Raw genomic sequence first — 17,238 nt, forward strand, 5'->3', positions numbered from 1 at the left:
ACGGTTACCGCCCCTCCAATTCAACCAAACAACACCTTAATATAACATAGGCACACTTGTTAAGGCTCCACCAACCTCCCTATCTCCCTTCTATCCCATCATCTATTTTAAACCTAGCTAAAACAGTTTTTTTTCACAAACATATACGGGCTCTGCTGGACCAAAATTCCGGGAATCAAAGCTCTTGCCTCCACTATGAAACCTGTGGGCGAGAGCCGAGAGGAGTAACTGAGTAACGCTCCAATTGGATGGATGGTCTGTCACCACCACCGTCCGATTTGGAAGGGATATACGACGAATCAATCCAGGACAAACAAAGTCCCGTCCCGTCCTATAAATAGCAAACCACAGCACTGAGAGAGAGGGGGTGTCCCTCTCCGCTCCGTCCCAGAAAACCCGGTATAGCATGAAGGAACGTTTTTTTGGCGTGTTGATCTCTCTCCTCCTCCAGTCCTCCCCCGTCCTGCAGGAGTAAAGCCTGTTCCAGGCGAGGTGCTTTCCTCTCCACTCCCTTCGATCCAGTAGGTTTGCAGTCTATTTCCTAGATCTTGTAGGCATTTGTCCACTTGGACTGGCAAAGTCCCTAGCCCCCACAACGGCTGATTGCTGTGGGTTTTGATCTTTTTTTTTTTTTTTGCATTCGAGAAAACCCCGTGCTTTATTGGAATCCGCGTGTTTAGGGCTGGGTAGATCGTCTTCTCGCTGCAGGAACATATCGAAATCCGTGGGATTGGAGGGATTTGTGGGGGGTTTTCTCTTCTCTTTTGTGGGAATTCTGGGTTTTTATCTGTGCGGATTCTGTTGCAGGGGACGAGAAGGGAAGGGTTCTTGGGGGGAGAGGGAAGAAGATGGCGCGCAATGCGGTGGACAAGGCGACGTCTATCGATGCGCAGCTGCGGCTGCTGGCCCCGCAGAAGCTCTCTGACGACGACAAGCTTGTCGAGTACGACGCCCTGCTCCTCGACCGGTTCCTCGACATCCTACAGGACCTGCACGGCGAGGACATCAGGGAGACGGTATATAAATGCTCCAGTTGATTCCTGCCCGTGGTGCTATTTGTTCCTTTCTTTTCGGTACTGGCAATTGGTTTAGGTGGTAGATAGCTCGGTCATGCTCGAAAACATGTTTATACTGTCATGCATGCATGGCTCGCGATAGCAGGAGAATCAGACGACAGCGATCTGGGCCTTGTCCTTTGTGTGTTCCTATGGTGATATTCTTCCCTTCTGTTTTGGTATTGCACCCTGGTGTTGGAAACTAGTGCTGCATTTAACAAATCGTAGTAGCACTGGGGCTCCATCCATTTGGTCTACAGTTGCTGATCTATACTGTACTAGTTCATACTTTGTGTTTTCTAGCCTTTGAAATTGGTACATTACCAGTGACGGACCCAGAAATCTTCGAGAGCCTGGACAAAAATAATACTCATACTGTAAATATATAGCTTTCCTTAATTTTTTCCTATATTTAACTATATTTTACTGCTTGCTGCATTGTATAGATTCATTAACACTAATAGAGGAGCCTGGGCGAGAGCCCGGGCTTGCTCCCACTTAGGTCCACCACTGTACATCACCATGATGCTCAAAACTGGTGGGGTTATCATGATGTGTGAACCACTTGCACCATAATTATGGCCTTTTGATGCTCTTGGGTTATCATGCTCTTTGAACTATTGTTGTTGATGACGCGAGCTAGTTTGCATATTAGAGTTATTGCCGTTTCTATTCATAATTAGTATGGTAAAATGATAAAATGCTACCACCTTTTCAAAGCATCGAGCCATCGGCCTATCACATGCTATTTTACATTATCCATTTTCACTCAAGTAAGTTCCTTCTTGGCCATTTTTGGATATCTGTTAGTCAATCTTTGAGTAACATTCTGATATGCAGCTTGATTTCTGTGCTCGTTTGTTACACAGCAATTCCAGTTTGTTCACCAACTCACTCTACATTTGTTGGACATTTATATTTTTGCAAATTCTGTAAAGTTTCCCTTTTTTGTGAATAGGTGCAAGAATGTTACGAGTTAGCTGCTGAGTATGAAAATAAGCTTGACCCCAAAATGCTGGATGAGATTGGGAATGTGCTGACCAGCTTGGATCCTGGAGACTCCATTGTCATAACCAAGTCATTCTCACACATGCTGATCCTGGCAAACTTGGCTGAGGAGGTACAAATTGCATACCGCAGGAGAATAAAACTGAAGAAGGGTGACTTTGTTGATGAGAACTCAGCAACAACTGAATCAGACATTGAGGAGACACTAAAGAGGCTTATGCATCAGCTTAAGAAATCCCCTCTGGAGGTATTTGATGCTCTCAAGAATCAAACTGTTGACCTCGTCCTGACTGCACATCCAACTCAGTCAGTCCGGAGATCATTGCTTCAAAAGCATGGCAGGTTAGTCTCGAAGCTTTCTGAATTGTTAGATCCCAGGATGAGATTTACTTGATGACATTGAATATTTGCTATGCAGAAATCTTGGTTCTATTTGTTCTTTATGCACCAGAGCAATGCAGTTTGTTCACACTGAATTCCGCATACCACTTTCAAAGAGAACCTGATGTTTATTTGTCCACTTAAGTCTTCCTTGCATGGTTTTGCGGTAGTCCGCCTTTTAAGAAACAATATCAAATGAAAAGAAAAGTAATATATTTCTCGAGTCATGTTGAACCATATGTTATATGTGCCATTTGTTGCCTTAGATTCTTCACATTTGCATTTGAATGTGCAGGATAAGAAACTGTTTAACTCAACTTTATGCAAAGGACATCACTCCAGATGAGAAACAGGAACTTGATGAAGCACTTCAAAGAGAGGTAATTTGCTTCGATATTTCGGCATATTAGTGTTATATAAAACTCGACCTACGGGGGTACGACCGCCCCCACGGCATTATATTAAGAAAAAGACCTTCTCACGCAGGTCGAGAAAAACCCCCAAACCTCTGCCACACCCATACACATCGGCACCGTAGCCCATGTGAGAATGACCGCGACCGGAGCCAGGCCTTAGACCTATGATTTGGCGGGGGACAAATGAGGTGATTTTTTTTAAACACATCCTAAAAATTCGCTCCCATGGGGAATCGAGCCCAGGACCTGAGGAGTGCTACTCAGACCACCTAATCAACTCAGCTAGAGACCCTTTCGTATATTAGTGTTATATAATACTATCTATATAGTACTTAATCAGGAAATCTTTGTCACCTTCACTAAATATATATTTATATGATTCTAATAGCCTGTTTCATTTCTTATCTACAGATTCAAGCTGCCTTTAGAACTGATGAAATCAGGCGGGCGCCTCCTACTCCGCAGGATGAAATGCGTGCTGGAATGAGTTATTTTCATGAGACTATATGGAAGGGTGTACCCAAGTTCTTACGTAGGGTTGACACTGCTCTTAAGAACATTGGCATAAATGAGCGGTTGCCATATAATGCCCCTATCATTCAGTTTTCTTCTTGGATGGGTGGTGACCGTGATGGTACATAGCATTCTCTCTCCCTTATTTGGATAGTATATTTGATGTGCTGAATCATGCAACTGTAGTTCACAAGAAAGAAGTGCAAATATAACTCTGAACTGATGTCCATGACAGGGAATCCAAGAGTCACGCCAGAGGTTACAAGGGATGTATGCTTGTTGGCTAGAATGATGGCTGCTAATTTGTATAATGCCCAGATAGAAGACCTGATGTTTGAGGTAAAAGTAAGGACACATTTTTTTAATATTGTAGTGATATTAGTCTCACAAGAATTCTTTTTATCGCATGCAGTTATCTATGTGGCGATGCAGTGACGAGTTACGTGTAAAGGTCGATCAGTTATACCATTCCTCCAAGAAAGATACGACAAAACACTATATAGGTGCAGATTATATAATGATTTTTTGTTAAACATATTATTATATCTTAAACATCCTTGCCTATCATTTTCTGTAAAATATTTGGCCAAAGTAGTCGCCAACTTTTCTTTACAGCTATACGTTTTATATACTACCTCAAACAGAAAAGAATGCAATTCTAGTTCTATTTTTAGTCAAACAAATCTAAGTTTGACAAAGTTTATAGAAAAGAGCATCAATATTATGACACCAAATAGTATACTATGAAAATCTATTTCATGACAAATCTAATGATACTTATTTGATATCATAAATACTAATATTCTTTTTGGCACAAGTTAGTCACTTGAGATGGTTTGACTTGGTACAATGCTAGAATTGCATTCTTCTCTGGAAAGAGGGAGAGCCATATTGCTTATGATTAATATGAGTCCTCATCATAACCATAAAAGTGTGGTTCCAGTTTGTTAGTTCATTCTCGGGTTACAATTAGGGGTGGTAGTGGATCATGATCCAAATGTTTCTTCACAAATTGGTAGGGCCCTAAATTATTTTTAGTTCAAAAATGAATAGAAATATGGTCCGTTCCTAACCCGATCCGATCCTTACAATTTATATTGTAAAATTTAGAGTCCAATGTCACCTCTAGTTACAAGAAACTGCATGAATCTATGATGCTGAAGACTAATCTGAGACATGCAGATCAGGATTCTAGTCTAAGCGGTTATGTTATGACTAGTATATCTTATACGCGCCAGAAAACGGGTCACACCGGTATTGGTCTCAAGTTACAATAGGCGTGAACAGTATCCGTTTATGAAATAGAATTATTTGTTAGGAAAGGAGAATCCAAATCAATAAGAACTCCTTTGGTCGCTTGGGAAACAAGTCCTCTAGGGACTAAATATATAAACACAATGTAACCAGACAAAGGCAAGCAAGGCAATTATCTTTGCGAGGCTTCAAGGGCTGTGTCGGTGTTTGGAGCCCGACCACGCATTCGGGGTTACCCCTCAAGGTGTTTTTGGGTAGGACGGTGTTGTTGACTGTAACTCAATGGTTCGTGCGAGACGCACGAGAGATGGTAGACAATTTTCTACAGGTTCGGGCCGCTTTGAGATGTGTAATGCCCTACTTCCTGGTGTGGATCTTTATGTGGTGGGTTACAAGGGAGATCTCCAGTATGGAGAAAGCTAGTGAGCTAAGTAGATGGTCGATGAATGACTTGGAAATGATGGGGTACCCCCTAGGCCTTATATATCCGACCGTGGGGCACTACATGCGTGTATGATAACGATGATATCTAAGTAATAGTGAACCGACTGAACTTATCTTCCTACAATCTTGCCGACTTATTCTCATTTGGTTCCGATGTCCAAGGGTGTCGCGCGGGAGAACCGGATCAGAGCTGTGGATAACGCTTAAATCCGGTGAGCCGCCTGGGCCCGAGTCTGTTCATCCCCGCGCCGGCCCATTCTGCCAGCAGTTCTCCCCTGGCCCACGAAGAAACGGCCTTGCGAGCCAATAGGCCCAAAGCCTTTCGCGATGCCTTCTTGCCTTCTAGTGGACCCGGGGGATATCCGTCCCCCACAAGCCCCCAATCTTTGAGTTGATTTTGAAATAATCAGACCAAAGATTATAGGTCCAGCTTGCGATTTTGATTTTCACTTTGGTGATGGGCGCTCCGAAGGTGCACCTGTTGAACGTTGCTTCTGAACTCTGAGTGACTCAGTACAAAACAATCTTATGTTGTCCTCCTTTGGTACATTCAAGGATCTTCATCTCATGCCTCAGTGATCGGCGCTCTGTCATCAGCCTATGCTTTAGAGATCAGCATTCTGTCTTTTGGAGTTAAGGATTTATTGGGCGCACCGGAGGTGCACCCAATGGGTGTAGCCCCCAAGCTTTGAGTGGATTGTTGAAAATAATCCACTCAAAGATCTTCATCTTATGCTTTAGAGATCAACGCTTTATCTTCATCTCATCTTATGCTTTAGAGATAAGCCGGGTACGCCCTGTCCTTCAAAGGCTGGATATTCTTGAAAACGAAATCAGCGACCACAACTTCAGCAGTCAAACCTCTGTATTTCAACAAGCAGACCTCGGCAAGCAGTACTTTGCCGCCGTTATCTCCGAAGGGGTCGGAGATTCTACCCAGCTTGGAGTATGGACATCTGGCTGCCTCCCCGATCGAGGGGGTAGGGACTTGCAGTGGTTCTCCACAATGAACCACTCGAGGCGCCACCCCTTGATGCTATCCTTGAGGGGGATGTCGAGGTACTCTGTTTTCCTCCCGCGACGTAGCTCTAGACTTGCGCCGCCAACGAGCTGGTGCTGCCCCCCAGCCATCCCGGGCCGACAATGATACAGATACTTCCAGAGGCCGAAATGGGGGAGAATCCCGAGATAGGCCTCACACAGATGAATAAAAATGGAAACTTGCAAGATAGAATTAGGGTTCAAGTGGGTCAAGTTCAGATCGTAGAAATCAAGGAGGCCGCGGAAGAAGGGAGAAACGGGAAGAGCAAGGCCGCGGATAAGAAAAGGAACATAGACGACGGACTCATGGGTGTCCTCCGTCGGAACAGTGACCCCGCGGCAAATCCGCCAAGAGAAGAGTTCTTTTGGAGGTAAAACCCCAACATCGACAAGGTGAAAAAGACCAGATTCTGAAATAACAGACATATGGTTACCCGCGAATGGCAACTGGCTGTTGGGGTCGATGGGCGGGATGATTGCCACGGTGGAGCTTTGCCTCTTCCGTTTCGGCGCCATCGCAATCTCGTCGGTGGAACGAACAGGAGCGGAATCTCAGGGAAACAGAGGAGCGGTTCGAAGCGGAAATGTGAAGTTAGGGCTTAGAAATCAAAAGCGCACGTCGACACGAGTATAAATGGGGTTTTCACGGGTCGGGCGCTATTTCTAAAAAATGCCAAGTCATCACTCGGGAAAGAGAAACTTCAGACATAGCTCGGCGGTTACCTCTAAAACGCCGACAGTGTCAAGCACCACTCGGTGGTTACCTCTAAAACGCCGATAGAGTCAGGCACGACTCGATGTTTACCTCTAAAAACGTCGGTGTCATCATCTGTCGCTCGGCGGTTACCTCTAAAACGCTGGCAGAATTGAACACGATTCGGCGGTTACCTCTAAAACGTCGGTGTCATCAGCTATCGCTCGCCGGTTACCTCTAAAACGCCGGTGTCATCAGCTATCGCTCGGCGGTTATCTCTAAAAACGCCGGCAGCGTTAGGCGCAAAGATGAACTATCAAGCAATTATAAAGAAAGAGCGGCAAAAAAGCAACAGTTCGCTCGGAGCAACTGAAGTTTCTTCATTAAATAGTGGAAGGGGTTTTCACAAACTCAAAGACTGACCCATTATGTGTCAGCCTTTTTTTCCTTTTTACTACATTACATTACTACATTACTCACACTACACTATACTACTAACTACTACTAAATTATTCCACTACTACTGCTGCTACTACTAATTATCTATACTAATATTTAAGCCAGTGGCGCTTTGCCACTGGCCTTGCTGCTGCCCTTACCGTCGTCGTCGCTCCTGCCGCCGCCACTGCCTCCACCGCCGCCATTGCCGCCGTCGTCGTCGCCGCCAACTCCACCGCTGTTGTTGCCTTCGTCGTCGCTGTCGCCGCCGCTCCCTTCCTCGGACGAGCCGGAAGAGTTCTCCTCGTCCGAGGAGACCTCCGACTCATCCGAGCCCTCGAGCCCGCGCGCGCTCGACGGACCGGATGTACATCCACACTCGGCGGCTATCCCCTAGGAATCGTCCGAGTCGTCGGACGACGCCGGGGGGAAGCATAGACCGGCGATCCCTTGGACTCGGAGGAAAACTCCTCCAAGTACTCGGAGTCACCATGGCTCACGCTTCCGCTTGTCGCCGGAGCGACACGGCGAACCTCGACCTTTCTTGTCCTTGCCCATGGTCAGATGGAAGAGAAGAGGGAGTTGGAAAAGAAGCAACAGATGATCGGAGGATGTGTGAAGAGAACAACGGTGCAAGCAGGCTATTTATAGGGGCCGGAGGCAACTGTTCATCTGCTACCACGCTCACTGAAGTTCATCTCCTACCACGCTCACCGAACAGTCGCAAGTATTCAATAAGCAATTCAAACCGCCTGAAAGCAAGTCAGGCAGCAGACGCCGCTTCGCGTAACACGACACCATTTGGACTAAGGTCAACTGCTCAGGCGATAGGATTACGCCCCGCGGTCACATCAAGTCACTACTCCAGGACAGTGTGCTAAAACGCTCTGCATCGGGGGGAGAGTAGAGTCATCTCCCATCTCCGACGACGAGCCAACCATGCCAGGGGAAGAACCTCCCCAGCGAGACGCTCGGCGACGGAGGAACCGACGCTGGAATATTCGACGACATCACGAAGCTTGGGAGCAGGACCCAGCGCAGCCCGTATCCCGGGATGAAGTCTCAGAAGTAGGAGAAACTTCTGACGAGCGAGTCTTTAGAGAAAGGAGGAACTCTCGCCGATGTTATCGCCGGCAAGCTCAAGATCGAGATCGAGAGCAAGCTGAGCAGGATGCGAGGTTACGCCGAGAGAACCCTCTCTTCGCGCGAAACCTGAACTATGACTTCGCTCGTGCAATGAACACACCGAGTGAAGTCGGAGGAGTGTTGGCTCGGATAGCTGATGGCCTCCCCCGGACTCCCGATGCTGAAGGCTATCTGCGGCTGCTCACTCGGGCAGCTAATCATCTTCTACCCCCCGCTCATCCTCCGAGCGATCTGCAGCACGCCATAAACAGTCGGCGAGATGCACAGAGCTCCATCAACGCTTCGCGCGAACGACGACATGAAAATGAGATACGACGCCGAGGGGAGTACGATCGGGACCATGGTGTTTCGGCGCGAAGTCGCGCCACCGGAGTTGAGTCGGCGACGGCTTCAACTGGTGGCACGACCCGGGGACGGTCGAGACGGAACGTCAGCAACTCCCCTCCCCAGGACCGGCACCACAACCGTCGACAGGAGGACACATGTGGAGTATCTGCGCTTACTCCGCGTCTCAGGGCCATCCAGTGGCCCCCAAACTTCAAGGTCTCCAACGTCCCTACCTGGCGCACCAGCTGTTGGTGTTTGGAGCCCGACCGCGCACCCGGGGTTACCCCTCGAGGTGCTTTTGGGTAGGACGGTGTTGTTGACTGTAACTCAATGGTTCGTGCAAGACGCACGAGAGACGGTAGACGATTTTCTACAGGTTCGGACCGCTTTGAGATGCGTAATGCCCTACTTCCTGGTGTGGATCTTTATGTGGTGGGTTACAAGGGAGATCTCCAGTATGGAGAAAGCTAGTGAGCTAAGTAGATGGTTGATGAATGACTTGGAAATGATGGGGTACCCCTAGGCCTTATATATCCGACCGTGGGGCACTACATGCGTATATGATAACGATGTATACCTAAGTAATAGTGAACCGACTGAACTTATCTTCCTACAATCTTGCCGACTTATTCTCATTTGGTTCTGATGTCCAAGAATGTCGCGTGGGAGAACCGGATCAGAGCTGTGGATAACGCTTAAATCCGCCGAGCCGCCTGGGCCCGAGTCTCCTCATTCCCTGCGCCGGCCCATTCTGCCAGCAGTTCTCCCCTGGCCCACGAAGGAACGGCCTTGCGAGCCAATAGGCCCAAAGCCTTTCGCGAGGCCTTCTTGCCTTCTAGTGGACCCGGGGGATATCCGTCCCCCACAGGCTGCTCCATGTGTTCTGTCCTCTCGTTATTATGCCGCAGATCTACACCCTAGCCATCATGACCTCTTCTCAAAATCAGAGGTTCCGACCCCAACCTCCAATCTTACATTCCTATGCACTTCGCAACCATGACAGGGTCGAGGAACCTACCAGGTTCTAACCTAAGTCAGCAATTTGGGGCAGAGTGGGGTGGGGGGAATAGGCAGGCAAATCCATATTCTAAAGGGATTGGGCTGAAAAGAATCAGAAACGGTTACTTCACAACAACAACAACAAAAAGAATCAGAAACATTAAGGATCTGAAACATGCAATAAAACTAATATAGTTAGCTTAATAAATATGATCATGAAGCAATATAATATTAAGAAACAGCTATCTCATTAGGATTTGCAAGGATATATGTGCTTTCTTGCCAACATAGGCTGCATTTGATGTTTCGTTCTCTAGATTTGTTTGAGGCACATGGATGCCTATTTCTGTCTTTCTACTATGTTTAATATAAGGGGCTATTGTGTTTCTATCCCTAGATGGTGATTTTACCCTCCCTAATTCAACTTTGTGATTTTGGGCCTCCTTTTTGAAAACGAGGAACAAGTTTGTGACTGTTCTGATAGAGGCACTTGACGGTGCAAAATACTGAGACAAAATCACAATTACAGAACAACTAAATTCAAAAGCAGGGGCAAAATCACAATTGTAAACGAAGAACAATTGTGATTTTGCCCCTTTATTTCACACCGTCAAATGTATCTAACAGAATAGGCCCAAACTTGTTCTTCGTTTTAAAAAAGAAGACCCAAAATCACAAAGTTGAATTCTAGGGAGTAAAATCACAATTGCACTTTCATCCAGGGATAGAAACACAATAGCCCCTTAATAATATTGGAAAGAACCATATCACTATGGATTTTTTTAAAGACAAATTCTTGCCATTTTCATGCAGACTGGTGACATTTTTGGCAGCAACTGATAATATTGATGCATGTTATTTTTGTATACTCCTTTATATTAATGCAGCCATTTAGACAAAACTAGGTGAAGTTAATACATGCTATTCCTGGATGCAGAGTTCTGGAAGCAAGTCCCTCCCAGTGAACCTTACCGTGTGATTCTGAGTGATGTCAGAGATAAACTCTATAACACACGTGAACGAGCACGTCACTTATTAGCTAGTGGGTTTTCTGAAATTCCAGAGGAAGCAACCTTCACCGATGTTGAACAGGTATGTAAAGTGAAAACAATGGTGTTCATTTGATGTTCCTGGCTAGGATAAAAAAATTAATCCGTACCATACACTTTTAGTGCTATTTAAGATTGGATCCTATCATTCTATGGTGTCCAACAGGTTGAAACATAACCAAGATAAAGGATCTTTCTAACCGTTTTGGGATATATTATGTTTTATGGATTCTCGTCTCGAGTGAGTCTTTTTTCTCTTGCAGTTCTTGGAGCCTCTTGAGCTCTGTTACAGATCTCTGTGTGCCTGTGGTGATCGCTCTGTTGCGGATGGAAGCCTTCTTGACTTCTTAAGGCAAGTGTCAACATTTGGACTATCCCTTGTTAGACTTGATATCAGGCAAGAATCTGACCGGCATACTGATGTTATGGATGCTATAACTGAATACCTCGGTATTGGATCATACCGTAAATGGCCAGAGGAGAAACGCCAAGAATGGCTACTATCGGAACTTAATGGAAAGAGGCCGTTATTTGGTCCGGACCTTCCCAAGTCAGATGAGATTGCTGATGTACTAGATACTTTCCACGTATTAGCTGAACTTCCATCAGACAGCTTTGGTGCATATGTAATATCTATGGCGACTGCTCCCTCAGATGTCCTTGCTGTGGAGCTCTTGCAGCGTGAATGCCATGTGAAAAAACCACTGAGAGTCGTTCCTTTGTTCGAAAAACTGGCAGATCTTGAGTCAGCACCAGCAGCGTTAGCTCGGCTGTTCTCCGTTGAATGGTACAGAAACAGGATCAGCGGCAAGCAGGAAGTGATGATCGGGTATTCAGATTCTGGCAAGGATGCCGGTCGTTTCTCTGCTGCTTGGCAACTGTACAAGGCTCAAGAGGAGCTCATTAATGTCGCTAAGCTGTATGGGGTTAAGCTAACCATGTTCCACGGACGAGGCGGAACTGTGGGAAGAGGTGGGGGCCCTACCCATCTTGCTATACTGTCACAACCTCCAGAAACCATCCATGGATCACTTAGGGTAACCGTTCAAGGCGAAGTCATTGAGCAGTCTTTCGGAGAGGAGCATTTGTGCTTTAGGACACTGCAACGTTTCACGGCTGCGACCCTTGAACATGGTATGCACCCTCCAATTTCGCCGAAACCAGAATGGCGTGCTTTGATGGATGAGATGGCTATCGTCGCCACAAAGGAATACCGGTCAATCGTATTTGAGGAACCGCGCTTTGTTGAATACTTCCGCCTTGTAAGTGTTCACTTTTCTTTGCTCGTGTTTTCTCTTTTCTAGACACCTTCACTTGTCTTTATATTGTTTGTGCAATTACCACTATGAGAGCTTGGTTGTAGCTTTTATCTAGTCCTTTGGCATTTCACTCCTGTTTTTGTCAGGTTGGGAATTTATGTAGCTAGGCCTGAAGGTCAATATACTGTTTGGTTATTGTTTTTTTTTTCTCTCTCTCTCTTATGCCATGGCATTACTCCTTTGTAGTACCCTGTAAAATTTTCATCTTGTTTTGGTAGTGGGTCAAATTTTCTGCGTAACTAATCCTGGCATTCGTGTCTTTATTTGAAACAGGCAACGCCAGAGATGGAGTATGGCAGGATGAACATCGGAAGCAGGCCATCGAAAAGAAAGCCGAGTGCGGGCATCGAGTCGCTGCGCGCAATCCCTTGGATCTTCGCTTGGACGCAGACTCGGTTCCACCTGCCGGTGTGGCTGGGTTTCGGCGCGGCGTTCAAGCATGTCTTGGACAAGGACATACGGAATCTCCAGACCCTTCAGGAGATGTACAACCAGTGGCCCTTTTTCAGGGTGACGATAGACCTGGTCGAGATGGTGTTCGCCAAGGGTGATCCTGGCATCGCGGCGCTGTACGACAAGCTTCTGGTCTCAGAGGATCTGTGGGCATTAGGGGCGCGTCTCAGAGCCAACTACGAAGAAACAAAGCAGCTTCTCCTGCAGGTGATGTGATTTGTCAAAGATCTTGCTGCGTCCGTTTGGACTGCGTGTGTGTAGAGACTATTATTGTGTGTGAGACACTGAGACTGACCTGGCGAAAGTTTTCAGGTCGCTGGGCACAAGGACCTTCTGGAGGGCGACCCGTACCTGAAGCAGAGGCTGCGCATCCGTGACTCGTACACCACGGCGCTGAACGTTTGCCAGGCCTACACGCTGAAGCGCATCAGGGACCCTGGCTTCCAGGTGAAGCCGCGGCCCCACCTGTCGAAGGACATCATGGACATGGGCAAGCCGGCGTCGGAGCTCGTGAAGCTGAACACCACCAGCGAGTACGCCCCGGGGCTGGAGGACACCCTCATCCTGACCATGAAGGGCATCGCTGCCGGGATGCAGAACACCGGCTGAAGCCAGTGTGCCTGTCTTCTTTCTGTAGGGGATCATATCATATGGCGTGATGAACCAGTGAACACCTGGATATGTGGGGATTAGTTACACCCTGTTGCACTCGAATTTATGCCCCGCTTGGCCGCGCCCTTGTCGCATGGTTTCCATATCTCTCGGGGTCCCCTGCTCTACCGCCAGTACTTGCCACAAACAGGCTCATGTTCGGTCGCACTTGTACAGTACCGGAGCGGCGGACCAATCATTGGCGAGGTAGGTGTGCCGAGGCGAGCTGTGGACGTCCCGTTCGGTCGGGTGGAGGTCGAGCGAACATGCGCACAGGTCAAGTCCATTCATGCCATCCACAGCAGCACGCGAAGAGGAGATCTGGCGACCGTTCTCAGTTCTCTCACACCTTTGGTCTGGCGGCACATCGGCAGCCGGCACGGCAGGGACCAGGCCGCCCGGCGAGCGGAATGGACCGTAGCGTGTCAGCGTGAGAGTCTGAGACATCGACGACAGGCCGCGACCGGATTCCGGAGCACCGCACTGTACCGTTTCCGCAGCAGCCTAAGATGGTGACTGCGTGTCCCCCCGGGCCCTCCTTTTCTGCGTTCACTCATCCCGCCGCTACCACTGCCACTAGGCCTGCTAATGGCAAAAAATCCAATCCACTCCCACCCATACCCAAATCTAATTACTTTGATATTCATCCCACACCCAACCAAAAATACTATAGGGAAGTTAAACCCAACCCATCCAATAACATTATTAATCCCAAACCAACCCGTAATTGGGTGGAAACCCATGGAAAACCCGTGGGTTTAGCTTATTGTCTCACATCAAGCCAACTGCATACACATTTTAAAAATCACATTTTAAAGCAGTAAATTAATTCAAATGAAAAAGTTTTCAACTACAAATTTGTATAACTCATCATGATGTACATTTTATATTTTGAACATTTCTTCATATGATAAACTAAAAATAAATTTGTTCATAAAACTTATATCTCTCTCATAGTTTATGGAACTACGAGAGATATGTATAGAATTTATGCATATTGTTAGAACTATCATGTGAGATGAACAAATGATCAAACAACCAAAATAAACTTTGTAGATCTTGAAAAGTTATAGAAGTTTGTAGTTGACAACTTTTTCATTTGAAGTCATATTGTCAACGAAAACTATGCCTGAATTTAAAAAATTTAAAATTTGAATTTTGAAAACAACCTCGAAAGAAAAAACCACCAACATGAAAGTTGTAGGTATTGAAGGGTTATGAAACTTTATAGTTGACAATGTTTTGGTTTGAAATCATCTTGCCATGCAAAACTATGTTTGAATTTTGAATTTTAAATTTTTCAAACTACCTCGGATGAAAAACCACCAAAATAAAAGTTGTAGGTCTTGAAATGTTATGAAACTTTGTAATTGTCAACTTTTTATTTGAAATCATCTTATCATTGAAAAATTCGTGTGAAGTTTTCAAATTTAAAATTCAAATTTTGTAAACGGTCTCGGATGTAGAAACTATTAAAATAGAATTTGTAGATATTAAAAAGTTATACAACTTTATAATTGGTCACATTTTTAAATAAAATGGTACTGATAAAATGGTATAGTATAGTGTGTTGTGTGTGACTAAAGAAATCAAAGACTTCTCTAAACCTAAAATAAAATGGTACTGATTAAGGTGGTAGTCTGATTGGTGAATACCCATGGAAACCCATACCTATACAAATCCATTTATACCCATGGGTATCCACCATTTTGACCCGCAATATAAAATAAACCCACCCAACCCAACCCGTTAATAATTAAAACCCATTACAACCCACCAAAACAAAACTATTTCTTAAACCCACCTAAAATACCCATTTACACCCACCCCATTTGCAGCCCTAACTGCCACGAGCCTGACGGGCGGCTGCCACTGACGCGCACGGCAGAAAGAGGCAGCCAGACGGCCAGAGCGTGGCAGCGGCAGGGGGGCCGGGCCAGGCTCTCTGCCTCCGCTCCGGCGGAGATCTCTATTTATTGGCGGTGACGCGCCCACGTGCTCTTGCCCTTGCCGCATCAATGGATCCGATGGGAGGGATGCACCACCCTGCAGGGCTTGTTTGGATAATCTGATATTGAAATGGATTGAGGTGGTATGTGGTGTATTAAAGTGTAATATGAACTAATTTTTTTTCAATCCCCTTCAATACACCTTAATCCACTTCAATCCCATTATAACCAAACAAAGCCGCAGGAGGATGGACCAAGTCAGCTGTTCAGGGAAAGGGAAATGTTTGAACCAACCACTGCTCTGCTCATCAGTCATGTCCTCATGGGTGCTGTGAACTGCTGGATAGAGTGAACCACTGGGTTTGGAAAGAAAAAAAAACATTACGCCATCTTGGAGAACACAGCACCGTTATTTCTGCCAGTAACCAATACATGAACACTCACATGATTTAGACTTTGGCAAAATTATAAAAGAAGTACTAATATTTGTAATGTAGAATAAGTTTAATTTATGTTTCTCTAAAGTGCACAAGCCAGCCAGCCAGGTAATTATACTTTGTTTTTGAAAGAGAGGTAGGAGGAGAGGATAGTGTCAAAGAGTTTAATGGATTATGATGCGACGCTATACCCAGATGAATGATTGAGAAATGAATGCTGTCATGAAAAAGCTCCTTGAGGCTTCAGTTATCAAAAGCTGCAGGCGTAGCTGCGTTTCACCAGACCCGCGAGAGGACTCAGGCTATCCGCAACCGTTACCCCTAATTTTTTCCCTCTATATCACTTTTCCCCCCTATTTTTTCATCTCCTGCAGCGGTTCCCCCTAAATACTCCACCTATACCCCACTACCACTATAAAATATCATTTTCTATACCAACTATCAATTTTTTATCTACTAACAATTACTCGTGGACCCACAGCACAGTGTTTAGGGTGATGAACAGTGACACGCTAGATCTGGCGGGAGAGAGAAGGGGACCGACGCGTAGGGGACGCTGTAAGGGGCACCGCTGCGGCTGTAGGGTGCCCCTACAGCCGACATGCAAGGGGAGGGGCGCGGTAGCGTCGAGCGCTGCAGATAGCCTCACAGGACGCTGCTGTAGAGAATAATATGTGCTTCAACTCACTTTCCGAGCGAAAAGGTAAATATGGCACAGCCTTTTGAAGTTGCCACTGACACTGAACTAGTGAACTGAGCTCACCGGTATATAGTAGTACAAAATAGTTTGTTAGTATTATAGAAAGAGACAGTAGAAAAGATGATCACCGACAACCTCAGCTGAAGTTTTCGTTTTCAGAACAAGGCTTTCTCTAAAGTACTTTTCGGATTTGCTTTTCCTGCAATGTCTGTCCCCGCAGATTTAACCCAGCCCAAGTCTGGCAGCATTTTTGCATGACCCAATGAGTGAGAGGAGTCTGTTAAAAGTTAAAAGCAAGCACAACAGTGCCCACCCACCATTCGCCCTTTTTGGGTTGGTTTACACGGGTTCCTTCTTACGGCTAAAGTTTAAGCGGTGCATCCGATCAAAAGTCTAAGTACGTGCAGCGGATAAGACACGTTATCTCACTTGCAATTTCTAGGAAATTAAGCTTGCAGGTCAGGTAGGGTACAAAGGCAGGTCTCCTATTTATTTATTGATAAAAGGAAGAGGCAAACGAGCAACTAACGTACGTGTATATATACTCTATCTGTGTTTTTATTAACATACCGTATTATTACCTCAACTCTCTTTTATAAGACGCGTGCCTATATCAATTTTTACCAACAGTTGTTCGCATAGGCCAGCTATTTGAAGTCTTTTAATTTCTGAGTTTTGAGAGCATTTTTCTCTGTTTTCCTTTTGAAAACTTTTCTCACAGCGTGACGATGCCTGTTGATAATACAATAGTTTTCCCTCCCTGCGCTATTGTTTTTTTTTCTCACAATGTCCTGCAATGCTAAAGGGAATTTGAACTCCCAAAACGCAGCTTACCAGGCGGTCCGCAGTGAAGCGCCGAGGCCGAGCGCGTAGAGAAGAATCAGGGCACGCCGCCCACGATCAGGGGGGGGGGGGGGGGGGGGGGGGGGGCCTTCGCATTTCCGCAACAGATTACTCCCGGTCC

General features: G+C 46.1%; 1 protein-coding gene across 3 annotated transcripts; it reads left to right on the forward strand.

The window, feature by feature from the left end:
- Positions 1-363: 363 nt before the first annotated feature.
- LOC100384708 (Phosphoenolpyruvate carboxylase 3) lies at positions 364-13,294 on the forward strand. Of its 3 annotated transcripts, none has more exons than XM_008657118.4 (11): positions 364-521; positions 808-1,016; positions 2,014-2,405; positions 2,740-2,824; positions 3,272-3,494; positions 3,609-3,712; positions 3,786-3,876; positions 10,654-10,808; positions 11,029-12,027; positions 12,358-12,744; positions 12,850-13,294. In XM_008657118.4, the coding sequence occupies exons 2-11, from the start codon at positions 849-851 to the stop codon at positions 13,144-13,146; spliced, it is 2,901 nt and encodes a 966-aa protein (XP_008655340.1). In that variant the 5' UTR covers positions 364-521; positions 808-848; the 3' UTR covers positions 13,147-13,294. The 3 variants fall into 3 exon arrangements, with proteins under 3 accessions (XP_008655340.1, NP_001349349.1, XP_035817444.1); NM_001362420.1 differs by having other exon boundaries at positions 396-492; positions 12,850-13,291; XM_035961551.1 differs by having other exon boundaries at positions 508-608.
- The last annotated feature ends 3,944 nt before the right edge of the window (positions 13,295-17,238 follow it).

Source organism: Zea mays, chromosome 8 (genome assembly GCF_902167145.1).
Source record: "Zea mays cultivar B73 chromosome 8, Zm-B73-REFERENCE-NAM-5.0, whole genome shotgun sequence".
NCBI lineage: Eukaryota > Viridiplantae > Streptophyta > Magnoliopsida > Poales > Poaceae > Zea > Zea mays.

Excerpts from the sequence above, each read along its gene's own strand:
- LOC100384708 (XM_008657118.4), top strand. The coding sequence starts at position 849 with ATGGCGCGCAATGCGGTGGACAAGGCGACGTCTATCGATGCGCAGCTG. Across the intron at positions 3,495-3,608 it reads GATGGGTGGTGACCGTGATG|GGAATCCAAGAGTCACGCCA; the intron begins GTACATAGCATT and ends TGTCCATGACAG. Across the intron at positions 3,713-3,785 it reads TAGAAGACCTGATGTTTGAG|TTATCTATGTGGCGATGCAG; the intron begins GTAAAAGTAAGG and ends TATCGCATGCAG.